General features: G+C 42.4%; 1 protein-coding gene across 2 annotated transcripts in view; it reads left to right on the top strand.

Annotated features, from left to right (window-relative positions):
* The window catches only part of LOC308410602 (inactive dipeptidyl peptidase 10-like), a 270,936-nt gene that overhangs the window by 115,690 nt on the left and 128,284 nt on the right, over positions 1–26,962 (top strand). The window contains exon 1 of one of the 2 annotated variants that reach the window (XM_080904052.1): positions 2,399–2,844. The exons of the other annotated variant lie outside the window; for it this stretch is intronic. Within the exon in view, the coding sequence (XP_080760178.1) occupies positions 2,788–2,844 (57 nt within the window). The 5' untranslated portion in view covers positions 2,399–2,787. Of the gene's footprint in view, positions 1–2,398; positions 2,845–26,962 lie in introns of those variants that run through there. 2 annotated transcript variants of the gene reach the window in all.

Genomic DNA, 26,962 nt, shown 5'->3' with positions numbered 1-26,962 from the left:
TATTCAGATTGCCACAAACTAAAACATATGGTGGTAGGTGGAAGGGGAATAGTCAGGGGCAAGAGGACATTAAATTAAATACATTTCTGTTGTCCAGAAATGTATTTAATTTTTTAAAATTTGAGGTCATATATGTGCTGCTACCTGCTTCCCAGAACAGAGTCCGCTGGCGTGGTGTTGCGGACCTATGCTCCACCAGGAGTCTACAGGAAAACTGATTGATGTGCTGTTCAGATCTGCCGTGCTTAAAGCTGGAAAACAACAGGTTAATCCAGACCTTTTTGAGATAACAAGAGAATTTACAAAGAAATCTAAATGTGGAAATTTTATTTATGTATTTACACTCTATAGGGTTTACATTATATAAGACAAAAACATATCAGAACGTTTTTGTTGTTTTCTTAGGAAAAAAAGATAAGTAAATGATCAATTTTGCTTCTCTTAATACTATTGCTGCAGTAGCTGCACTATGTGGAACTGAAGGCTGACTTGGACTGACTTCCACTTCAAAGTGGATTGATTACTCCTGTCCACAAAATAGAGCACGCAGATCGATTTGTGTCTTTATTATAATACAAACAGACCACTTTTTCAACACTGCTATATTCCACTCCACTCCTGTCCAATGAGATATCATCTCTGCGGTTCTACAGACGGATAACAAATGAAAGATGAAAGACATCTGAGTACAGACTCTTCCACGGCGGGTCACCAAATGATTTTATGAAAATGATGATGGAATAAGACTTAAAAAAACAACAACATTTAAACACCAAATGCAGGAATCTCTTTTGGAAAAAGAATGGGGAGTGTATAGTGCAGTGTATTTAGTATATATCAGTATATTTTGATTCATTTTGGTGATTCATTTTAGTCTCCCGTGAGTTTTCTTTTGAAACTGTGGAATAGAAAACAGTTTGAAGGGTAATGAGTAATGCAGGGCCAGTTTCAAACTGCTGCAGGTCTGAGAGGAATGCTTGTACATCTGGAGGCGTGTCCCTGGAGAATGTCGAGCTGTCAATGAGTGAAAGCAGGGATATGATTAGAGCACCATGCACACATGTCTCCGTCATTGTTGGAGCTTAATTTTGAGTTTACATCAAAGCTGTGAAAAATGGAAACAACAAACAAAAAAATTCACAAAATGCTAGAAAAAGGTGAAGTTTGATTGCCTTTGAAGAAGTATGTGTGGTTAAAAAAAAAATCAACCCCTCAAAGCAGCTGATAAAAAACACTGAAGATGGACTGAAGCCAGGGTCCTATGGTAAATATCTACTTTTAGCACCGTTATTGTTTTGGGATCTAAACTATTCAGATCGCCACAAACTACAACATATGGTGGTAGGTGGAAGGGGAATAGTCAGCCACACACACACACACACACACACACACACACACACACGAGCTTATTAACTGTGATTGAAACCAAGAAAAAACAGGAAAATATCTAAACACTTTTAAAGATGAAATGGAGTGATTTACAGCTTACTCGTCTTTTCTTAGCCTGTGCCTTGATGCTTAATAGCTTTAGTCGATATATTTGATTGACATTCCTGTTTAAATTACTTGTTTGATTAAAGACTTCTTTCAGTACTGAAGCACATGACATCTTCCCTCCCACCCATTGCCCGCAGTCTGGTAGATGTCAGAGTGCGTGAGAGTTATTTCACCTCACAATCCCTAACAAGCTTAGTAATTCAGCAACAGTGAAACGCAGATATAAACTATTGATCTTTGTCTGGCGCAGGCGTTAGCGATATGAGCCTTAATATCACCGCCTCTCATTCTGCCTGCCCGGCTTCCATAAAGTTGAGCGTCTAACCACAGAAGCAGACCTCGCTCTCTCATAAGCCCCGCGGTGAGCTTGATATAGCGGCGGGTTCACAGGTGTCATTTCTCCGCTAAGTACTCCAAACACCGACGCGATCGTTTCCGTGCCCTGCGCGTATTTTAACAACCGGCGGCGAGGCTTTTGTGAGCCACGCTCAATCCTCCCTTTATTGACCATTTAAGCTCCTCGCTCGCCGCCATCTGAAAGGCTCCCGTATAACAAAAGCAGCGGGTTTCTGCGGCTGGAAAGCGGCCGTCTCCCTGAGCCCATGGCCGGTGTTTAACGCACGATAACATGCAGAGGTGGGTCGGTGTTACGCGCGCCCACAACAGTAAAGAAGAGGAAGGCTTTCAGCACCGCGGACAGCTCCTGTGTGCACCTTTCAGCACATGATGCTAACACGTCAGCCGAGACAGCTCGCACTGTCTTTTTGTCTTTTTTTTTTTTTTTTTTTTTTTTTTGGAAACTTGGGTCCTGCAAAAGCATCCCTCCCCGGAAACCATCACAAGACCACTTGAACACTCCCCTCCTCCTTCCCCTCCTCCATTCCGTCTTGGGCTATATCCTCCAAAATACCAACATCACTGAGAGTAGACAGGGAGAGAGGCCAGACACCCCGGAGAAGTGTCAGGCTGGTAAAATGTGAGAACACTCCGTCTTTCTCGCTTCAGCAAACGAGCGTGTCCGAAACTCTCCTCCCTTTTCCCGGAGGGGGGTTGATGTGAACGCACAGGGCTGCGTTGGCGAGCGTGTGACGAGAAGCCAAGACCTCGCACATATTCAATCGTGACGGATTCGTCCCTTCGCTCCACCACTCCTGTTTAAGATTCCGCAGTTGACAAGACGGCGCCTTGCCCTCCCCGCCTCTCTCATCAGACTTATTTTGCGCCGAAAACGGGATTCTGTCCGCTTTTCTTTGGGATTCGACCAAGTTTTCCCTTCCGAGGAGTTTTACAATGACAGCTACCAAGGAGCAGCCGAATCAGAGACAGAATCAACCGCAGCAGGATGAGGTGGGCAACTGGCTTTTTCTTTTGACTTCCACTTTACCCTTGTGCTTTATGTTAAACTCTGCGGGATAACCTGTTCCGCAGCCCGTTCTAGCTTTAGGGTTTAAGGTCTGCTGAGAGGCCACCGCTGTGGCCACATCCACTAAGTGAAATGTGTAAAAATTCAGTGGCCGATCGGCTCCCCCTATCAAGCAGCATCAGCTTTCTGTGCAGATAATGAGGCTGTGGCTCCAGTGCGAAGGGGCTCATTCAAGTTGGGTGCTGCACGTAGCAGCGTCGAATTAATCGTGTCGTCGCCAGCTGTGCGCGGAGCTTATTGTCAACTGTCAGGACTGGGTCACAGAAAGCTTGAACGCCGTGGGCACACGCGCTGTCAGTGAAGGGGGAGAGATTGAGAGAGGAGCACTGCAGCTTGGGCGCATTGTAATTCAGCCGTTGCCTCCTGTCAGCTGCCCCCGACACCTTGAAAGAGAACAGTCCTGGAAAAATCACTTTATAAGGGTGGGGAAAAGAGCGCAATGTGCTTATTTTTCTATCTGCAAGACGCACATCAGCTCTACCTGATGTTCTCATCAGCTCATTAGCCTGCAGGGGTTAAACGTTCTCGGTTTGGCACCTTCACACAGGTGGCGTTGCGCACTGCAATGCTTTTTTTTTCAGGGCAATAAGATCAAGACTGCAACTTGACAACCACGCACGTGGGTTTGCGCCAAACCGCTGAGGCTAAATCAGCTGCAATTAATGATCACCATCAGTTTTCTATTCATCCATCAGTTTGCTTTTCAATTAAAACAAATGAACAGTTCTATGAATGATGCAAATTCCATCTGTTTCACCCCGGGCTTTCCTCTGAGAGGTCCAAATATATTCTGGGTGCTCTTAATTGAATTCAGTCATGTAGTCCTATTATTCTAAGAAATCAAAACCTCGGCCTCATAATTGAGTTTCTGTGCCTGAAATATTAGAAGGCCTCATGAGATGTTGGTGAAGTATGACAGCTCACAGTTTTCTTTGCTCCATCCTCTATACTTAAAGCGCAGTGGATACTACTCAGTAGGGCTCTCAGGCTAATTCAAAGTCATGTTGTTGATTTCATGTGTGAGCACTGACTACTCATTTGATTAGGGATGATATTGTGTACCATATGTTCATAAATGCCAGAAGTTGTTAAGCCTGCAGGCAAGCTGACTGTGTTGGTGCTTTTATGAAGGCATTTCTGGCGTGTTTAAAAGCATTCAGTAACATAGTGGTGACTTCAAAGCAGCAACAGCATGAAGATATATAAGTGTGTAAGAATCACAAAGTCAGGTGATGGTATTGTGAGCAAAAATGTCAGTGAAGTGAAGACAGTTTGAAAACACTCTGTGAGTTTTTCGAGCACTTTGTGTTGGGAGCTATTGCATAAGATTTGTGCAGCAGGCCGGCGTCATGTTTGCAAGCATTGGGGGTGAGAGTAGTGCCTTAGCTGAGCCAAAGCTATTACTGTCCCAGGCACTGTCAACCCACAGTGAGTATGTATAGCTCTTTGGCAGGCTCTTAACAGGGTAACTCTTCATCAAAGTTGCATGAAGATGCTGAGAGAATTACAAAAGGGGAAAAGACGAAGGTGTCTCTAAATAATGGGTGAAGGAGAAAAGTGGGCCCTAAGCTGTTTTTTAAATGCAAAGTGGAGGACCGGCAATTCTCTTTTCATACTCTGCCTCTCTTTACCACAGTTGAGTCCATTGTTGTTGCATTAAAAGCCTTTTTTTCTCTTTCTTTTTTGTGGTTTTGTCATTCTGACAAAAAAAGAGAAAAAAGTAAAAGAAAAAAACCCCACAACTAGCCACACAAATAACACTGGTGGGAACTGTGTGACGCAAATCCATAAAACTCTCCAGCTTTTCACTTGCTTTTTTAAGATATCTATTATTTTGTCCAGAAGGATGGCAGCCAGCTTGTTTTTTTTTTCCTCCATCATCCAACAATTTGCAGCAATTTGCAAGAACCACAAAAATACCTCTATAACCAAAAATCTGACCCTTCTCTTAAATATCCATCTGTGCAAAAAGCCAAATAAAAGTTTTCAAAATTCAGATACATGAAGAAAAAAAATACCTAGGAAAAGACATCATCTCATTCTTCATGTGTGTTTTCACAGACATGACTGATGTGTTGATTTTTTGTTGTTTCCAAGGACACATAGTCGCTTTTAAAGGATTCTGACAGATTTCGGTTTCTCCTACAATAAAGTGGATATATATTATAGTTCTTGGCATGTTAATAATCCAGCTAGTCATTCTGATGTATGGTTATTGGTGTGTGTAGGTAGTAGCAACTATTGTCCCTGTTACAGACTGCAACTTAGTGTATGTGATAAAATGCAAATAATAAAGCTGACTTTAGAGTGGTTTTGGCTTTGGCTTAAATTCTATGAATTTTCTCAAATGCTTTCCAATGCTGTTAACATTAATGTAGGAATCAGGTTTTCAAAAAGGAGAATGTGTGCATGAAGAAACAAACAAACAAAACCCCCAAAATGAAACAATATAACTCATTCTGTTCTTCCCCATTTTAAGGAGAATGGGCTACAACTAAATTTCAGACTGCAGGACCTTCTGCTATTCCTGGTAACTGTTAGAGTTTGCCCCCTCCTACTTCTGTGTCAACACAGCTGAAACAAGAGACATTTTTTTAGTTCTTAGAACTCCATTTTTATTATTCCCTTAGAGTAATTACTTTCCCGTCATAAGCATGACATAGGTGTACTGTGACCAGTCCAAAATTAGCAATGTACACTGCAGCTTTTAGCATTTTCATTAACACTGGAACAAAACACAGGGAAATGAATCAAGGGAAGGCTTTACTGAGCCCGTAGCCAATGAGAGAAGCACTATGCATGTGATTTTTCACTCATCAGAAAAGTATTAGCTTGCAATTCCTTTCAGCTTGCAAAGCCACAGTGAAGCAACACAGACAGAAAATGAAAGCAGGATTGGAAGAAAGTAAAACATGAGGTGACATTGAATTATTAGCGACTGGCTGGCTGTTATATCTGATCAGAGTTCCTATTAGCAGCTCAAATGCAAAAAAGAAAAAAAAAGAAGGTATTCAACTCCTGAAGGACCCCCCTTATGGGTATTTGTGCCCACCAAAATTCTTTGGTCTGGACTAAAGTGTTTTAAGATGCTGACTGATATGCTGGCTCTCTAAGCCATTATGTGCTGTTGTGACGAGCCGTTCTTATGCTGACTGTTAAGACCGAAAACAAAGCAGTTCACTGGGATTTGAGACAACTCTGTTTTTCTTCATTTTTATGTGTTTTTCCTCTGTGTGCTGTTTCAAAGACTGGCAGCTTATACACTGGAAATCGTTTGTCCTATGGTGATCATTTTATGTTCTGGACTGATGATTTGTTCAGGTGCACATGATACACTGACTATAATGACTGTATAAATAAATGTTTTTAGTGATTGACCTTGATAGTCATAAAAAGCGTTATAGGCAGAACATCTTAACTATTTTTGCTTTGCTTTAAAGAGAATACATGCAGTCAGCCAACTGTGAACGGGAGCAGTGGAGCAGTCTTGGCAGTGAAACCATACAGTGTGGCCAATCCCTCTTTAGTTTCACTGCAATCTTAGAACAAACTGACTCATTTGACATTGGCTGATCTCACGCTGTGCAGCCTCCTTTAACCACACACACAATACAGGCTGACTGAGAGGTTGACCTCTCATTGCGACCCTGTAGCCAGCTCAGACTCTGTGCAGTCAGTGGGGTGTATAGACTCAGCACCTGGCCAGACAGAGTGTTCCCCTCGGCTTTGTTAATGGAGCCGTTGCTGTCTGTGACTGGGACTAGAGGCGAGCGTTAGGAGAAAAGGATGCCTACCCTATTGTGATTAAGAGGTGTGCTTGCACATGCTGTGATCCGGTGGCCCGGGAAACTGTAATTCACACTAATGGAGAAAATGTCCTGGACACTGCTGCTGCTGCTTCAGTGGCCTCAGAGACAGTTACTGAGAGAGGGAAGAACAAAAAAGAACAGGTTGCAAGGGAACTCGTGAGCATAGGTGGACAAAGAAAAGGAAATGTGAAGGAGGCAAAGAAGAGGGGGAAGGTGAGAAGACAGGGCCGGTTGTGTAAATGACAAATGGATTTAAAGAGGATCACGTGGAAGATGATGATGTGTGAGATGAAATGAAGTGAAAAGAAGATGTGTTAGTATGTTCAGGAGTGTGAGGAAAGGGACAGTTTTTTATCAATTGCTATGACTTATAGCAGCGATAATGTGAAAACACTGTTAGTTTTGAATAATGATGAACTCACAGAAAAAAACTTTGTCTGCAAACAGAAGTTTTTCATTTACTGCTTAGTGTCCAGCTAATTTTTAGCCTCCCATAAAGATAATTTTGTTACAGAGATTTGCAGAAGGAATGCTTTTGCATCAGCGACTTTGCTTTTTTTCTTTGTGCTACTTATAATTTGCCCTTTCACCCTGAAAAACTGTAATAAGAAGGAATTCTTCACAAGCGCTCATACGTGACAACCAAGGAGTGACATTCGTCTCACTTTTACCATAAAACTTGTGCATCATGTTTGGATAACCTATGAACCAATGCAACTAATGGTGTTTTTCCTTGGAATGACATTCCTATCTGACTCATCAAGTGTCACATGTAGCACCAACATTAGTGAAAATTCACTTTTTTATTTGCCTCTTATGTGATGATAACTGCAGAGAAAAAAATAAAACAAAGGTGATCTAAGGAGCTTGGAGAGAGGCTTCATCAGTTCCTGAGGTCACCGGTGCCCAGAAAGGAAGAAGTCTCTTGGATGCGAGGTGAAACATCTTCACAAAATTTAAAGAAGTCCAGTCGTTTTCTTTCTAAGCTCCTTAGACTGCCATGACTGGATGACTGAGAACCTACACAGACAAGCAAAGGTCTGCTTCCTGTGGGGTTATAAAGTATGCGTGTTAACCTTTGGGCTTCCAAGGTGCGGCCTTATGTTGAGAGAAATAATGTTTGTATCAGATATATAAAATAAAATATGTGAAAATATAAGGAAAACCAAATATTTAGTTACTGTTAAATGTTGACTTTGGATTATCTTATTTTTGTCTTTGTGGGTAAATTAAATGGATTCAACAAAAGGGAAAAAAGGCATAACAAAACAGAATATTGGGAGAAGAGACTGAAAGATGCTGCTAAATTAGGTTTATTGTTAATATGATTTGAATGCAAGATATCATTTTGTATAAATGGGTATATAAATATCAATTATATAAATGGGTAAATAAATGTTCAGCCCATTTCTGCATTGGGTTGGTGTCAGGTTGGCTGGCAGTGCTTGAGTTTTGCATCACATTTTTCCATCTTTTGGGCTGAATTTGCATTCAGCACATGCTGTTCAATCTCAAATCGAATGGACAGAGAGGAAGAGCTGCTATTTTTTGAACATTGCATAATCAGAAGCACTGCAAAGTGTCCCAGCCTGTGTGCTGACTTACACTCACCACCTTCCTGTCATAAGCTTGTCTCTGTATCCCGAGGCGACCGGTGCCCTGAATTAGCTGAAGCTGACACATGTTCCATCCTCGAAAGGATTAAAAGGCAATTACAGAGTTTGAGTCATCAGTTGTGACACAGACAAGGGGACAGGCTGCAGTCGAACCCGAGATAGCAGGAATTAGGAAGAGGAAACAGTCAGACCTTCTACTTGTGTGTGTGATAACAGGGTAGCTTGTGAGTGAATGGGTAGTTGCAGGTAAAGCACACATCTCAGTCACCACTAATACCTGATATTTTATTGAATGCAGTGTTGGATGTAGATGTGTGTTTTTTCTTCACTGGCTTAAAAAAGCCCTAAAATTTTAAAATCACCCCAGGCAACTTTTTCTCCGCTCTAATTGAGATGCAGTAAATTTGCCTGAGCTGCTCAAACCATAATTGTGGTGCTGGGCATGTGGACCAATCTCACTTGAGAGTGAACCAGAGGATTGTCTTCTGAACAACAGAGGCACCAAAAGAAGTAATTACAACAACAAATGTCCTGGGAGACGCACACTCTCTCATGCAAACTCTTTCTTTCTTGCGTATTCTCTCCCAGCAAACATGGTTTAAATATCATGGAATGATGGCAAAAACTGCACTGTAGGTGAGCAGATGTTAGCTGATTTTGGCATTTCCACAGACAACAGTGGTCACGTCAGACTGTTTCTTACAAAGCAAGGATTGTTGTTTAAATTGTTGCCATAAAGAAGACAAACTCAAGAGTCTACATTGTGGAAATTGTATCTCTTTGTCTTTTGCCTGGTTACATTTCTTGTCTGGAGTCAAGCGCTATATCCCCTTTTTCACTGTTTTAGTCAGCTGGCTCAGTGTGATAAGAAGTGGACTCCAGAGCACAGGTCACACATCTGAGTCCCTTTTCCTCTCTCATAAGCTGGAATGTTTTATATATGTCAAGTTAGGCTACATAACTGAAACTGGAGATACCTCCAATTTAATGTGTTAGTAATAAATGAAGCAACATACATAAGGGAGATACTTGAACTTGTTTTACTCTGGCTCTAGTCACACAGGTCTCGAGACCAGTCAGCAGCCACCTGGTAACAATCACTTGCTGGGAAAGATTTGCAATCCCAGACTGAATGATTGATAAAGAGCGACTGATTGTAAAGAGGTATATATTGCAGAGAAAACTTTCTTGCGATTGCTTTGGTAGCTAGACGGTTGCAACGGCCGCGATCTTTTTGTGAGTTTTTGCAGACATCTTCCATGCAAAATACTTGCCAAATGATAGTGCAACACCAAAATGTAAGTAAAGTAAAACTAGTACCTTTTGAAATTTGTTACTTGAACGCATTGCACATTTCACAGTTTCACGACACCTGCAAGTATCTGCTGATAAGTTGCCATCTTCTGTATAAACTAGCAACACCTGTGCAACTGATTTCATTTGACAAAATACAGCAACCTGCTTGTGGAATATATATTTATCTCAAGTGATCAGAAGTTGCTAGGGGTCACCAAACAGTCTCTAGACCTATGTGACTGAGGCTTTAGGCCACATAGTTGATACGTCATTGTTTAGAAATTTTCCTGTGTGCAACATGAGTGACATATTGCAAAGCCACAATACGAAGGGTACACATCAAGAAGAGATGATCAGCCAGTGCCTGATGTTGAAATATTTGCATGAGAAAGTGAAGCTGGGCTGTTAGCAGAACCTTATCTTTCTACTTTGTGTTGTCATGTCTGAGAGCAGTTGTCACCAGTGCAGGAAGCCTTTGTGTCAACCTGGACTTGGCTATCTGCGGATGTTGTCGAAGGTTGATCTGATATCCTCGTGTTGGTGTTGTTCCCAGATCATCATACTAAATGTTGTTCCAGGATCAACATTGCAAGTGACCAATCAGAATGTTGTGACGTCATACCTTTGCGACTTCGGGAAAAACCGGCGTAAAACAAAAAACTGTACTTAAGCTGCGTGAAACCGCCTCTGTCCGCCGATCAACGGACCCTGACCCTAAGCCTAACCGTAACCCTTTAATAAACAGTAAGCAGAATTGATATTGTCCTTGCAACATTGGAATTTCATAAATGCACGAATGGCTTGGGGCGCAAAGGAATAACGTCACAACAATGTGATTGGTCACTTGCAATGTTGAACCTGGAACAACATTTTCATGATGGTCTGGGAACAACACCAACACGAGGATATCAGATCATCCGTTGTCGAACGCTGTCAAACATTCCAGCAGTCTCATTTCTTTTTAACACCAAACTACAGAAATTAATTTTAGATTCCTTCCTTAATTTTGTTCTCATTAATATTGACTGGCTGGCTCCTGTCGGGCTTTTTCCTCAGCAATAGTTCATCAGCCCAGCTCAGATGAAGTGCAGGAGTATTTTCTGGCAAACAAGGTTTTCTGCACTTCCAGGACTTATAGTAAGCACTGAGGGCAGTCGCAGATCGATTTCACTCTCTGGGCAAGATAATCAAAGCCTCATCTGAAAGGCCGGTGATATTGATAGCACTCTACTGATACATAGATAGACCACTGCATCTATTTATCAACTCTCCGTTGTATGTTCACTGAACATGGATGAGAGGAAAGTGTACAGACCTGTACAGTGTGAAGTGCAGTGAACACTAAGACCAGGTAAAGGGTGTCACATGTGGTTGATGTGACATTTTGTAACAGAAGCAGAACTCTAAACGACTAAAAGAAAGATTTTCAGTTTATTTCAACCCGCTGTATTTTGTGGCTATTGAGTCATGCTAACATTGTTGTGAAAAACCGATCTCTGCAGCTGTTTTAGAAAACAACAGATTTCAGGACAAGAAGTTCAAACTCCAAGCAGCAGTCGAAAAAAACCTGATAAATGCTCCCAGTCCTGCAACTGTGCCGATTCCTCTGTCTTCTGACTCACTGTAAATTTATTGTTCTTTTTTTGTTGTTCATGTTTTAATAGAGAGGAGTCCATTAAGTTTATAGTGATGGGTAATTCATGACATTTTATTATCAGGATGAAATGATTGCTTCTTTTTTTTTTCTGACCTTTTGTCTTGTTATTATAAATCAAGTGCACCTGTTTTCTTTCATGCCAGCTTGCACCTCCCTAAAAAAGTATCAAAAAACAAAAAAGCTCACTCAATATTATCATATGAGCAGTACTGACACATTATCAATATTTCATTTCTAAATATCACAGTTACCGTCAATACATAATAATCGTGACACCCGTAGCTGAAACACAGAATTTTATGGAGAGTGACTTTCACCTTTGTCACAGTAATTAACTCGAGAGAAGAAAAACAACACAATTAAAGCCACACACACATACACGGTCTCTCTCTCTCTCTCTCTCTCTCTCTCTCTCTCTCTCTCTCTCTCTCTCTCTCTCTCTCTCACTCACTCACTCACACACACACACACACACACACACACACACACACACACACACACACGCACTAGATTAAAAAATCACTGGTTAGGGCTTTGCTTGGCTTACCTAAAATGCACATCAGTTCTTCCTTTCTGCACGGATTTAGACGCCACCACAAACTGTAACCATACCGAACCCTTAAACACTGAGCATGCTGTGTTAATTCATCGAACCATCCACAGACTTAAAGAGTAAATCTCAGTTTGTGAAGTCTGCTAAAATACACAGCAGTACTGTAAATCCATTCTCTGCCATAGATTCCTGTCGAGAAATCTTGTACTAACCTTGATAGCGAGCTACAGTAAGTCACAAACATTTTTTTCTGTCAACCTTGGAGTTTTCACAGCTCACTTACTCAGACAGACATCTGTCACACTCTTTTTTTTGGCTTGTTTTTCAAGCTGCCATTTCATGATTCAAGATGTCACCGACATCCAAAGATGCAATTAACTGCAGTCATATCACGTAGTTGTCTTTGAAGTTAAATGGTGTTATTCGAGGCGGGGAACTCGCTTGCTGTTCATAAACCCTATATGGAACATCGAAAACAACAGTGACTGTAATACAATAGCAAGTGTGTGTGCATATGTGAGTCTCCAGAGTCTGATACATCTTTTTCCTATTAAAACCACATCAGCGTGCCTCACTGTTGTACTGGGTGATGTGTTTATTCATTATAATTAACATGGGCACTATAGCTCACCGTGCTGCTGCTGTAAATATGAGACCATTAAATCAGGATTAATCTGTAGCGAAACATAGCCCCCCACAGTGCACTACTCACACCAGTTTGGGCAAAATTAGCTAAAAACTACAGCTGTTCTAGGAAACAGCTGAGCCTGAGCTCACACTCTGTGGGACTGATGATGATCTTGTGATTTGTTGACAATTACAGACACCGGGTCTTTGTGTTAAACCACTGTGCTAGAAAGTAATAGAATAGAATATCTGTTTATTGTCATTGTACGTGTACAAAGAAGTTATGGGTGCTCCACGCCAACTGTGCAGGAATAAAATATAAATAGTAAAACAACAGGAGAAATGTATACAAAACAAGAGAAATGCACGCACTGGAGAACAAAGTGATTGGAAGTAGTGCAAAGAACTTGGTCTGGGTATAGAGTCTGTGTGTGAGTGGCCTGGGTGATGAGGGTTACTCAGACCATGGCTCAGATTGGCAAGGTGAGTGGGCAGGGGTGGGGTGTGGGGGGGGATAGTGTTTATTAACAACCAGCATTACCAGTATAACCAGTATTAGCTACAATGATTGCCGATGCAATGCATTTTTCTGCTTCAGAAGCTATTTTATGAAATCTGTAGTTTCTAAAATTAAGATGTCCATTGGTGGAGGATGCACAGATGCCCTGTGACAGCTGGGATAAGCTCCAAAACCCTCATGATTCTGGATTGAATAAGGGGTTAAGAAAGTGGATGGATGGAAATAAAGTGAAACTTAGCACAAACACTGCTGGAGACATTTGGAGCATTAGATGGTGAGAAGGGGTTCACCTTGAAGAAGTTGGCAGTTAATCACAGGACTGCAACAGACAGACAGATGATCATTCACGCCTACAGATAATTTAGAATCACCCGTTAACCTAACAAGCATCTGTTTGGGCTGTGAGAGGAAGCCAGAGGGAGCTTCATGCAAGGGACTCAGCTGGCCCATCCATTCAAACCAAAGACCTTTGTGCTATGAAGTGACACTGCACCCCTGTGTCATCATTAAATTAAATAACAAAAGCTGCTGTTTCAATGGGCAGCACGGTGGCACGGTGGTTAGCACTGTTGCCGCACAGCAAGAAGGTCCTGAGTTCAATTCCACCATCAGGCCGGGGTCTTTCTGTGTGGAGTTTGCATGTTCTCCCCGTGTTTGCGTGGGTTCCCTCCGGGTACTCCGGCTTCCTCCCACCGTCCAAAGACATGCAGCTTGTGGGGATAGGTTAATTGGATAATCCAAATTGTCACTAGGTATGAATGTGAGTGCGAATGGTTGTATGTCCCTGTGTGTTGGCCCTGCGACAGACTGGCGACCTGTCCAGGGTGTACCCCGCCTCTCGCCCTATGACAGCTGGGATAGGCTCCAACGCCCCCCGCGACCCTGAAAAGGATAAGCAGAAGCGAATGGATGGATGGATGGATGGACTTTAAAGCTTTTTTTTTAATTCTACAAAGACTTTTCTTTAAAAAGTGACCTCGTGTGGGAGAATGAATTGTGACTGCTTTCTTTCTGCAGTGCAGATAGAAATAATGTACAGTGGAAGTGAGAAAACAGAACCTCTGAAGAAAGAGTCAGGCCATCAGACAGTGATACTCACTCGTAACACTAGCTATTAGTAGGTGTTCTTTTGAAAGCATGGTCTCCTCATAAAGGACTGCGAACACAGGAAGTTTTACATCTTTTTAAATCTTATCCCACACCATAAATGTGTAGCAGCAACCCAAAGTGTATTATTTGTATTCTTTTATTTTTTCTTGCTATGTGTTTTGGGGTCATAACACTGCCAAAATGCAGCTTACCCTGGTACCGTGTGTTGCCACCAGACGTATCTAGAAGTATCGATTTTAGCGTTGTGTCATCACATTTGGCTTTTACTTTAAAAGTGTCCATATCTGGATGAGAGGTTGCTAAAATGCTGACTAATAGTAGCAAGGTGCATACATGAATTGAGTGGGTAGATAATGTTAATAAAAAATGCTCCAAAAAACACCAACAATCAAAAGGTCCCTTTCAATTACTCCAATTAGCTGATGAGATCCACAGCTAAGCTAACTATAAACATGCTTATTCCTGCTCTGAAGTTGGACATTTTAATGCTGCAGTCTATGGGGACCGACTCAGTTTAGGGAGCCTTTATGAAATCTGACAAACAATGCCTGATAGGTAAATATGGTTGCGTGAGCTGTTTGACAAGACAATGAAGGACAATGTTGTTTGCTGTGTAGGATGCTTGATAGTTGTTCCACACCCTAAACAGGTCACAGTGCTTCCCATAGAATTGCATCTGTAGCTGTAGAGGATTGTGTATACACAGCACATATGTGTGAGCGTGAAAGGATGTGTGCCCAGGATTCTTTAACCTCCTAGGACCTGCGTCCACATATGTGGACATCACATTTTGGGTTATTTAGATGAAAATACTCAATTTTGCCCTACATGGGCCTGATATCCACTTACGAGGACATCATACTGCTACTGTTCTATCAAAATTTTAAATGAGTATCCTCATATGTGGCTCTCATTCTTCTTAAAAACAAAAATAAGGTAAAAAAGAAATCTGGTAATTCTTTGTTTTTACATTCATCGGGCCCCAATATGCTCAAATATCAAAGAGAAATTAAAAATGCATGTCGTGGAAGAGTTCGGGTCTTAGGAGGTTAAATTAATTAACAAATACCATGTATACTTGTGGCCTCTGCTTTCCTCCTGTAGACAAACACCACTTTCATTGTCTGCTCTGTCTTCTGTTCTGCAGTCTCAGTGAGCTCCAGTTCAAAATGAACCTCCACCTTCCAGAACACGGACTAACATTGACAGCTGCAGTCCGAGACAATAAAGCTGGAGTTTGTTGAACCACAGGATCACAGAGGGTCGTCCTAACAGTGACCTGACCAGTCTGTTCATAGAGACACCCTAGGCAGGAAGGGCCAGAAAAATGTCTGGGCTTTTCTAGGCTCTGTTCTATTTTCACACAATGGAAAACATTAAAATGTATTTTATACTTTTTAAGTCAGCTGTGCATTATGTTAAAATATATATTCAAGATTTTCTACATTTAGGACAACAGGTAGTTAATGGTTTCATTTACGGCAGCAGAGAGACATGGTTCCAGGGTCTGGAAGGATGATGATAACCGTTTAAGCTAATTAAAAATACCCTAAAAGGGTAATTGCTATATTCCACTGTAGGCATTGTCTTTATTTTTATTGTGACGGGATATTTTTGTCTTTGTGTGGCAAAGCGGGCCGTTGCCCTTTTTATTCTGTTGTCAAGACATTGGCCATCGTAATCGCCAAGCCGAGAGCCACTGTAAACATCACTGAGGGTGAGATCATCAAATCAGTTGCCGCTGCACACCTCTTCATCCAACTCCCAACTGTGCTGTCCTTCCCTCTCCACCTCTCCACCCCTCCATCCCCACTAATTCCCTCTCAACTAGCAATTTTATAGCTCAGTGCCTGCTGAATCCTCCAATGTGACCCTATAGGTATAAAAACCACACAGTGCCACTTTTCAACCACACGAAGAGACAATTTCCTGCCTGCTCCAGACGCATTCAGCTCCTTGTCGACGAGCTTCTCTTCCTATTGCTGCTTAATTCAGGCTCTCCTTTCAATTTTTATTTCTCCCGATAAATGAGATTTTGTTTCTGAATTGGGAGGAAATGGCTGGAGTCTTATCCACAGCCCGGAGTGTAATGTGCCTAGGAATGTAGTCAGCTGTGTCTAATTGTGTTGAGATTGGAGATTTGACTGCTGGGGACTGACAAAGGCTTTAGTGTCCACCATGTAAATGAACAAAAAAATTGCATTTAAATGTGTGCGGAAAATTCAAAGCAAAAGGTGATTAATAGAATTAGCTTTATTGTCCTGTGTCCTTCACGTACTATAGGTGGTTTGAGCTTAGATTTATCCACTATAGCGCTCTAATCCAGATGAATGCATTTCATTTAATCCTCTCCAGGCCTTTGTTTGTCTAATAAAATCAGTCATTGCTCTCTTTTTGCGCATCACTGACTTCAGTGATTAGAATTAGCCAGGAAGAACATTAAATGTCTTTTGGCAAAATTCACACAATATAAAAGTATATTATAAATCTCCAAGCTAATGTGCCCCGCAGTAGACTATTCCCATCTCTAAAGAAAATGACTGTTATTACAGGATGTCAAATGTCTCCTTCATAGATTTAATTATATTTCACTTCTGATACACTGATGTTTTTCTTACTGTAAACACGCCGGGGGGGATGTACAGCAGTGTGTGAAACTGTTGTCATCATAGCTGTAAAACAGGATCAAATATGAAAAAGTGCATACACACAGAAGGAAACAATTTGTATCAATGAAACAGGCGTAACTCTACAACACCTTTCTGCGATAGATTCGGTCTAAAAGAAACTCTGATGATTGTGATAAAATCTAAAAGATCATCCAGGAAGAGATTATTAGCAATTCTGTGGAATCTAAATGAAATCCAGTGATGTGTTGCGAGAACAGGTACAATGACATCTTGTTGATGTTCACTCTTGTCATCCTCACATTTGAATGTACCATCATGTTGGTTTTTACCACCATTTAATTTAGGACAAGGGCTCAGAGATGGTCAGATTACAGAGAGATCCTACAACAAACCTGGAAAGGCAAGATGTTCTGGAGAAAATGCTGAAGAAGTCTGTGGTTGCTTTGGTTCCCTTTTGCAATTTCTTAGATCTCTATATAGGTTCTTTCTGAGGAGCAACACCTATTGTTCAGGTTTAAGTCTACAGCAAGGCTAACATGACTGCAGTGATAATCCAGCTGGCCTGCAACAGCGCTGTGGTGACCATAAACTAGGTGTAAGCGTCTGAACATAGGGGACGTCTGAGTGAAACATCTACAGTTTTCAGGTGAACAGTTGAAGCAACTGGACGTGGGAGTAAATGGGAACTACTCATGACCAATGCTCAGCTGCACACTGATGCTCAATGAACAAAATCCTCCACAAGCGGACAGCGTTATAGAAGGCAAAGCATCTAATAGTCTAAATTATTAGAAGCCTAATTTGTGTTAAATATTGCAACCACACATAGAGAGACATTGACTTACTGCTCAGCCCAAAAAGTTTGAGATCCTCCTGGTTTACAATATATCTGTCAGACTGAGTGATTCATAGTTTTGTGCTATTGTTTTTATAAAGCCTAAATTTGAAATTAGATGAAATCCTATCAATTATTAACAGCATCTCAACTGGTGAGAGTCATTGTTGTTTACCGTTCATAAAGACAAATGTCAAAGGAACGCAGCAGCTAATTACAGTTTACTGTGTGACTTGGCGAATAATAGCACATCTGCTAAAAAAATGACAAAAAAATGCAGTGAGTAATCTCTGCTGTTTTCTCTTGTTGTACACCAACAAACAAAAACCACATCACAAAACCCTTCAAAATAAATCCATTATTTTGCTTCTACTTTCTCACTTTGAATAATTTAGACAGTATGGTACAAAACAACAACAACAAAAGGCATTTTAATTTCTGCCCAGTATTTTATACGTAAAGGTGGGGCAAAGTCAAAGCTAAACAACAACCAACTTAAACTACCATTCACATGATGTGACATGAAATGATTGTAAATGCGGCGTAGTGGTGAACATGCCTTACATGTGTAAGATCCGCAGCTGGAGACCGGGGCAGGCAGAAGCCCACCCTCAGGGGATCACAGGCTAGTGTACTCCTTGATCCCACTCGCGGATAAATGGGAGGGTTTGCATCAGCAGAGGCATGCGGTGTAAAATCAGTGCCAAATCAAACCGCAGATCCATCTGCTGTGCCAACTCCTCGGGAATAAAAAAACAGCTGAAAAGACTGATCACTTGAATCACTTGAATCATATTCTATAATTCAAGTTTCAGTGAATACAGTATAAAGAAATACTCTACCTGGACTTCCTGCTACATAATACATGGTTTAGTGCTAAGGAAGTATCATTAATAGCCAAATATGAACAAAGTGTAATGAAACTGTCTCCTATTAATCGATGTAATTAAACGGGATATGCAGGGGGTTGATGTCACACAGGGTGATGTTAGGGATAGATCGAGGCAGGTGATCCTCTGTGGTGACCACTAAGGGGAGAAGCCAAAAAAAGAAGAAAGAAAACGTATCTCTGTATGCTGGAGTGAGCATTGTCAAGGTTCATTATTGACAGGATTGAATTATTCAGACTTTCGTAGGTTTTGGAAGACAACCAGTGGAGAACTTGATGTGCCTGAACTCCTGTATATACACAAGAGTAACCATTTTTAAAAATAGATTTCTTCCACTTCATCATTAATGATTTCACTTTGCTGGAGCTGTTTAATTCTTTAATTGAACTTAACAAATTTCCCACGTGTGGGACTAATAAAGGTTATCTTATCTTATCTTATGAAGGCCAAGTCAGTTTGGAGCTACACTGCTGTAACTGATGACTTGGCTGTGTTTGTTTCATACGCAGAGTCATCTATTTGCATTCGTTTTTAATGTGCCAGAGACTGTTACATGCAGGCCACTGAGGAAGATGCACAAGACTGTAGTTTCTTTAATTTAATGTCAGTTTATTGCAGTGACGCGAAGAAGAACAGAAAAGACCATTCAACATTGCATTCAGTAGTATTTGGTTTCACAACTGAAATTAAAGGCATTTTTTGCTAATTGCAAGCCTTGTGTATGTTTGCGTGTTTTTGTTTTTTAATGTGTTTGGAACAGTTATGTACAAGTCACAGTGAATTAAATCAGTTGGGAGAATACATAGTGTAAAGTTAACAAAAGATCATATACATTAAAGCTCTAAAGCTCATTAGTGTGTGGAATGTAACATTGTTTTTCTATTAAAAAGCAGCATGAATGCATTGGGAGTTTTATGTTTATATTCATTGACTGACATTCTGGCTTTTTGAATTTAAGCAGACACTCGATTCTATTGATGCCATACTACAACTGAGCATTTTAAATGAATAGATTTTATACGTAGCTACAGAAACAGCTTCACAAAGGCTTTATTAATTGTTAAGACTTCTATTTCACCTATCCACGCAGCCTTGTTGGAAGGAAAATAATCAAACTGGTGAAAACTGTGAGAGTGGTTCTTGAAATACGAGGTGATAAACAAAAATGACTTTCACAAAAGATTTCTTTACAAAAACTGTCCTTCCACAGTGTGGTTTAGTTCTGTTCTTTTTTCCTTTTACCAGTAGTGCACTATAATGTGGAAACTGTTCATGGTTCTTTTGAAACGTCATCACTAGTACAGAAAATGTTTGCTGAATATTATATATGAATCATGAGGATACAAACAACATTCTTTTTAGCACTTTTCTTGCTTCGCCAGGAACTAATTTGACTCTATTCTGCTTCTGTAAACTCAGCACTTGGCTGTGCGAGTCATCAACCCTGTATACGTGAAACCAATATAGTGGGGATGGTGACTAATTGAGAATTATCTTGCACGGACCAAAGGCCAATGGCAGCGTCCTTGAGGGCAGGGCTAATAATGCTGAATACAATAAGATGACAACATGTATAAGCTTGCCGTTTCCTGTTGCCCGTTGGATCAATTTGAGATGTTAAGCCTCGGGACCCCAGCATGGCTTTGGCGGTAGCTGTCAGTGATTCACGAGGCAGTGAGAAATGGTATTTCATGGGCAAACAAAAATAAACCTGTTCAGATGACGTTATTTTTTTTCTCTCGCACCGACCTGCTGTTATTGTTAAAATGGCTCAGCCTCTGCTGAAATGCTGCTTGTCATTTGTCACACTATCGCCAAGGTCAGAGTCCAGGCGAGAGTAAGCTCACAGCTCTATAAATAGCCTGACTCCTCTGACAGAACCGCATGTGCAGACACACATCTGTGCGCAGTAAAGCCTGTAAAAATTAGCTTATTAGCAGGAGTTTGATGAAGCTGGCAGGGGTCTTAATCAAATGTCTCAGAGGAGGCATTAGCATTCTAATATTACGTATTGTCTCATCATCAGGCTCAAAACTACAATGTTTGCCTCGAACAAGGTGTGTGTATTAACTGAGCAGGTGTTGGGACATAGCTTCTATTTGCATACCTTGAAAGCTTGAATTCTGGTGTATTACTGAGATGTCTTGAGGCTTTCGAGCGCAGCAAAGCCAACTACAAAGGGCACACTCTGCAACAGCTGGAAGAATACTGAACATATAAATGCAGGACTGCTAAAACACAGTGATAACCTGTGGTGTTTGTTCATGTTTTTGTATTACACATTGATATTTTTTATCTCCAACTCAGAGGAAGGAAGGCTGGGAGCAACAGCAGGGTTACACTATCACTCTTATTTAAGTTTTTTTTTCCTTGTGGACGTCTTGACTGCTTCTAAACAAGCTTTATACCTGGGTCATAAGACCCTAACAAACAAAATATGGGGCAGGGAGTATTCTTCTATTGGACGTCGGTGTTGGTAATGCGGATAGGGAGTCTAAAATTGTGGATATATTTAACTTAAAACACATGACTATGCAAGTCACAGGTTTGGCATTTGGAAAATGAAGAACAAACATACTAAGCAAATACAATGAGCTAAGTGAGAAGTAAGTAAGTGGTGTGGAGTTCTCTCATATTATAGGACAGAGAACATAGTTGAAAAAAGTCTGTCTGTAGCCCCATATGAAGTGGGAAACCTGCCCATCTCAGTATAGTTGGAGATGAAGGCAGGGAGAAGGATCTCAAAGACTCCTACATGAAAATCAATATGATAGTGGCAAGGATAGTAACTGTCCTGTCCCTCAGTCTCACCAGGAAACATATTATCCACTTTCAGTGCTGCCCTGATATATTCAGCTGAGTTGTTGCTGACATTCAATGTGGGCATTTCCCCTTTTTTCAACTGCTCCTATGGTTCGCCATAGCAGATCATCTGCCTTCATCTCAGCCTATCTCGTGAATTCTCCTCTGTCACACAAATCTTCTGCGTGCCCTTTGTGTGTCCTCCTCCTTTGCTTTCAACCAAGACTAGCACAGTTTCCATCAGCACCCTGCTGGCCAGCAGCACCAAAAGCGTTTGCCAAATCACAAAGACTGCGGTTTCCATATCAGATAAGTCGGGATTTGGGTTAACAGGGAAGATTTTGCCTTTAATGACACAACTCTCCACATTTATCTGGGTTTGGGCCCAGCATCACTAGCAGTTCATTGGCTTCTACATATACAGTACAATATCTACATATCCATCCATCCATCCATCCATCCTCATCCGCTTTGTCCGGGGCCGGGTCGCGGGGGCAGCAGCCTAAGCAAAGAGGCCCAGACCTCCCTCTCCCCAGCCACCTCCTCCAGCTTATCCGGGGGAATACCAAGGCGTTCCCAGGCCAGCCGAGAGATATAATCTCTCCAGCGTGTCCTGGGTCTGCCCCGGGGCCTCCTCCCGGTGGGACATGCCTGGAACACCTCACCCAGGAGGCGCCCAGGGGGCATCCTTGTCAGATGCCCGAACCACCTCAGCTGGCTCCTTTCGATGTGGAGCAGCAGCTGCTCTACTCTGAGCCCCTCCCGGATGGCCGAACTTCTCACCCTATCTCTAAGGGAGAGGCCATCCACCCTTCGGAGGAAGCTCATTTCTGCCGCTTGTATCCGCGATCTCGTTCTTTCGGTCACTACCCACAGCTCGTGGCCATAGGTGAGGGTAGGGACGTAGATCGACCGGTAAATTGAGAGCTTCGCTTTTACACTCAGCTCCCTCTTCACCACGACGGACCGGTGCAGCGTCCGCATTACTGCAGCTGCAGCCCCAATCCGTCTGTCGATCTCCGGCTCCCTTCTCCCATCACTCGCGAACAAGACCCCGAGATACTTGAACTCCTCCACTTGGGGCAGGAACTCATCCCCGACCCGGAGTGGGCACTCCACCCTTTTCCGGCTGAGAACCATGGCCTCAGATTTGGAGGTGCTGATCCTAATTCCCGCTGCTTCACACTCGGCTGCGAACCGTTCCAGTGCGAGCTGGAGGCTCTCACCCGATGAAGCCAACAGAACCACATCATCTGCAAAAATCAGAGATGAGATTCTGAGGCCACCAAAGCGAAAGCCCTCCGCCACTTGGCTGCGCCTAGAAATCCTGTCCATAAAAATTATGAACAGAACCGGAGACAAAGGGCAGCCCTGGCGAAGCCCATCACCCACCGGGAACGAGTCCGACTTATTGCCGGCAATGCGAACCAAGCTCTTGCAACGGTTGTATAGGGATCGAATGGCCCGTAGCAATGGGCCAGACACCCCATATTCCCGCAACACCTCCCACAGGACACCCCGAGGGACACGGTCGAATGCCTTCTCCGAGTCCACAAAACACATGTAGACTGGTTGGGCAAACTCCCATGCACCCTCAAGTATCCTGGAGAGGATAAAGAGCTGGTCCAGTGTTCCGCGACCAGGACGAAAACCGCATTGTTCCTCCTGTATCCGCGGTTCGACTAACGGACGAACTCTCCTTTCCAGCACCCTGGCATAGACTTTCCCAGGGAGGCTGAGGAGTGTGATCCCCCTGTAGTTGGAACACACCCTCCGGTCCCCTTTCTTAAAGATGGGGACCACCACCCCGGTCTGCCAGTCCACAGGTACTGCCCCTGATCTCCACGCAACATTGCAGAGGCGTGTCAACCAGGACAGCCCTACAACGTCCAGAGCCTTCAGGCACTCGGGGCGGACCTCATCAAAACCAGGGGCTCTGCCACCAAGGAGTTGTTTAACTGCTATCTACATATCATTGTTAGATATTCAATTTTCTTCATCATCTAACTCCTGTATCAACAGCAGGAATTAGATGGCATTTCCTTCAGTCGCTGTGGTAGGATTTGTTTGTCCTGTGCTGGTGTAATGTCAGAACTGAATAAACACTTTTAAACCTAATTTTGGTGCAAACCACCAAACACCTTAGCTGTTGTAAGGTGTTAGCTGTGGGGTGGCTATAGCTCAGGTGGCAGAGCCACTAATCAAAAGGTCGGTGGTTCGATCCCAGGCTGCCTCCTGGCTGTGTGCCAAATATCCTTGGGCAAGATACTAACCCCATGTTTGCCTCCTGGTGGTGGTCAGAGGGCCTGGTAGCGCCAGTGTCCGGCAGCCTCGCCTCTGTCAGTGCGCCCCAGGGCAGCTGTGGCTACAATGTAGCTTGCCATTGCCAGTGTGTGAATGAATGGGTGAATGACTGAATGTAGTGTGAAGCGCTTTGATTAAAGCGCTACACAAATGCAGGCCATTTACCATTTGTAATCAGGTTTGACTGCTGACTGATTCTTCACGTGCAGTTTTTTCCAGTTGGTAGCTTTCTCCACTCTTACTTAAGGCGTGGCCTTAGCCCAAACAAACTGCCTGGAGAGGTTACCAAGATGGCTGCTGAGTGCCAAGAACTGCTTCCACAAGGATCTTATCATAAAAAGTGTCATTGTAACAATGTTAACAGCACAAAACCAAATGCAGACTCACTGCTGCTTCTCTGTTGTGCTCTCCTGCTTCTGTCATAACAATCCACTGTTATTTATACAGTAAGTTAAGGCTCCTCATGCAATTACAAAGACAGGTGATGTGATTATAGAAAATCCTCTGTTAGTGCACAGCTAAGGCAGGACTGCAGAGGGAGAGGTGTTAGGGTGGTGTGTGATCATCTGCTTTGGTGCTTTAACGCACACACGGCCTTGAAAACAGTGTGGAATAAAATCAGTGCAGTACAGAGATTGTGATGAGGCACTCCACTGATGTTGCACACGGAGACCAATTTACTAATCATGGGAGGCAACACTCACAGAGCTTTGTGAAGCGAGAGAAAATAATTCTGATGGTGTCAGCATCTTTTCTTTTTTCATATTTTTGTGCAGTGCTATCCACACTAAGGAATAAAAGTCAACATAATCTCAGAGCAGATGCTATGTCCCCCATAAGAGAAGCTGCAGGAAAACATAACTAGAAGATAACCCAGTGCTGAGTTACTTTTTATCAGTCTGCACTCACCCTGAACGCTGCAGTGTTTCCAGCAGTTGGACCCCTCAGGTCCTGCTGGAATTCATGCATGGAATAACATCATCAGCAGCGTTATCTCAGCTATGCCTCCAATGCTTCCCTAACATCCCATGTGACAGATTATTTTTCGTGGTCTACTCGACCTGATGAATAATTGACTGTATTTATTGAGTGTGATGGTGTTTGTTCCAAAGAGAGGCAGCTAGAATTACAGTCGAGTCAGTTTAATTAAAAGAGGATTCAGATCATTGTTCTTGTTCAATAAATAAATAAATAACAAGTCGAGGAAGTCAAATAAAAGGTATGAATTTATGCGTGTGCAGGCATGCGGGCATGCGGGGTGTGTTTTTGTTCTGTGAGAACAGATTCGAACATCCATTCATGAATTTTGTCGTCCCATTGTATGAGTTGTGAGATATATATTTTACACGCACAGTATAAGTAATCATAACTACTACACAGACCACTTCAGCAGTTCTCATGGAAATTTTCAATTTGTACATCGTTATGTATTGAATAAATATCACCTGCTGCTAATCTAATAAACCAACTTATTTTCATAACTGTTGAAGATTTGCTCAAAATTCTATAAAGAATTGGATTCTTCATGGAAGCTGAACTGCAGATGACAAAGCTGAAAGACAAAGTTAAAGCCTTCTCACTAAACCCACTGTACACATTTTACCGCTTGGGCTGAGCTGTCCCTCTGATGTATTCATGTCTAATCTCATCCACGTCACTTCCAATAGAAATCTTCATCTTCAGCTCTACCGCCTGTCTTTTTGTCAGTGTCACCATCCCCAAAACATACAACATAGCAGGTCTCACTACTATCTTATCATTTTTTTCTTCCACTCTTCCTCTATCCTTCTGTCACAAATCACCCTTGACAGTCATCTCCACCCACTCCACCCTGCTTGCACCCTCTTTTTCACCTCTCTTATAGATTGTCTGTTGCTTTGGATGGTTGAGTCCAGGTACAGTGAAATCATCGACCTTCACTTTTTCTACTCCGTGCAGCTTCACTGTTCGCTCTATTATTCACACACATCTATTCTGCCTCACTTCTACTAACGTTCAATCCTCTTCTTTCCAGAGTACACCGTCATAGCTGCCTTCACTTTTTCTTTACTAATCCACTGCACTTCATGAATCACCAACTTTCCTCAGTCTGTCCTTCTTTCTCTCCCCTTTTCTTCATTTATCAGCTCCTCAAAGTTTTTCTTAGTATATATCTATCTAATCACTCTAACCTGCTGCACATCCTTTCCAGCTCAAACTCTCTGCCTAGCCAATCGATACAAGTCCTTTTCTTCTCTAGTGTTCAGTTTCACATACAGCTCACTGCCACCTCTTTCTTTGTTGTATGCCTGGCCTCTCAGTACTCCTGTCTGCTTTCAGTCATCTCCATGACTATCCCACTTTTTCTTTGCTGACTTCACTCACTGAATACTTTCCTGCACTTCATCATCCCACCTCCAAGTCTCATTGTCTTCTTTCCTCTCTCCAGAGGATACACTGAATACCTTCTTGGCAATTTTTCCAATCACTTCAGCTGTACTCTCATGTTCATCTGGTAACGCTTCCCCGCCACCCTGTCTCAGCTCCTCTGAACTCTGTGCAACATTTTTCACTCCTCAACTTCCACCATTTCATCCCTGCTTCTGTCTTCACTTGCTCACTCCACTTGATGTTCAGTCATCTTACAGACTACGATCCAATGCTGCCTAGCTACATTCTCCCCTGACACCAACTTGCAGTCTATTTCTTTCAGACTGAACCTTCTGCAAAAGATGTAGTCCACCTGTGTACACCCTCCTCACCCTGTGTTCCTCCCTCTTTCTGAAATATGTGTTAACCACAAGCATTTCCATCCTTTTCACAAAATCCACTACCATGAAACCTGCTGAATTTCTCTCTAACACCATGCCTACCTATCACCTCCTCATCACTTCTGTTTCCTTCACTTACATGTCCACTGAAATCTGCTCATACCACCACTCTCTCCCTAGAGAGGAGACTCTTCGCCCAGCTTATCTGGAATTCCTCTTTTTTCATCTAACTGACATGGAACATATATAGGGCCTACCGATGACAACATTTAACACCACCCCTTCAATTTCCAGCTTTGAACCCACGATCTTGTCTGACACCCTCTTCACCTCCACAACACTGTTCATATATTCGTCCTTTATTTCTCTTCCTAAACCACATCCACACCATAGTATAACAGCTTGAACACACCTCCGTTGCTCCTGGCCTTGTTTCATTTCCACCTGGTCTCCTGCACACACAGTATGTCTAACTTCATTCTCTCCATCATATCAGTCAGCTGTCTCCTTTTAACAATCGTAGCTCTACATTTAAAGCCAATATTCCCACCTCCACACTCCTGACATTAATTCGCTCTCGCAGCCTCCAAACACGCCTCCCCCTCTCCCCTTCTTTTGTCTTCGGCGAACCACCGGCACCCTG

Source organism: Rhamphochromis sp. 'chilingali' (genome assembly GCF_963969265.1).
Source record: "Rhamphochromis sp. 'chilingali' genome assembly, chromosome: 14".
Classification (NCBI taxonomy): Eukaryota; Metazoa; Chordata; class Actinopteri; order Cichliformes; family Cichlidae; genus Rhamphochromis; species Rhamphochromis sp. 'chilingali'.
Note: the sequence above shows the minus strand (reverse complement) of the source record. Positions and strands in the feature narration are given on the sequence as shown.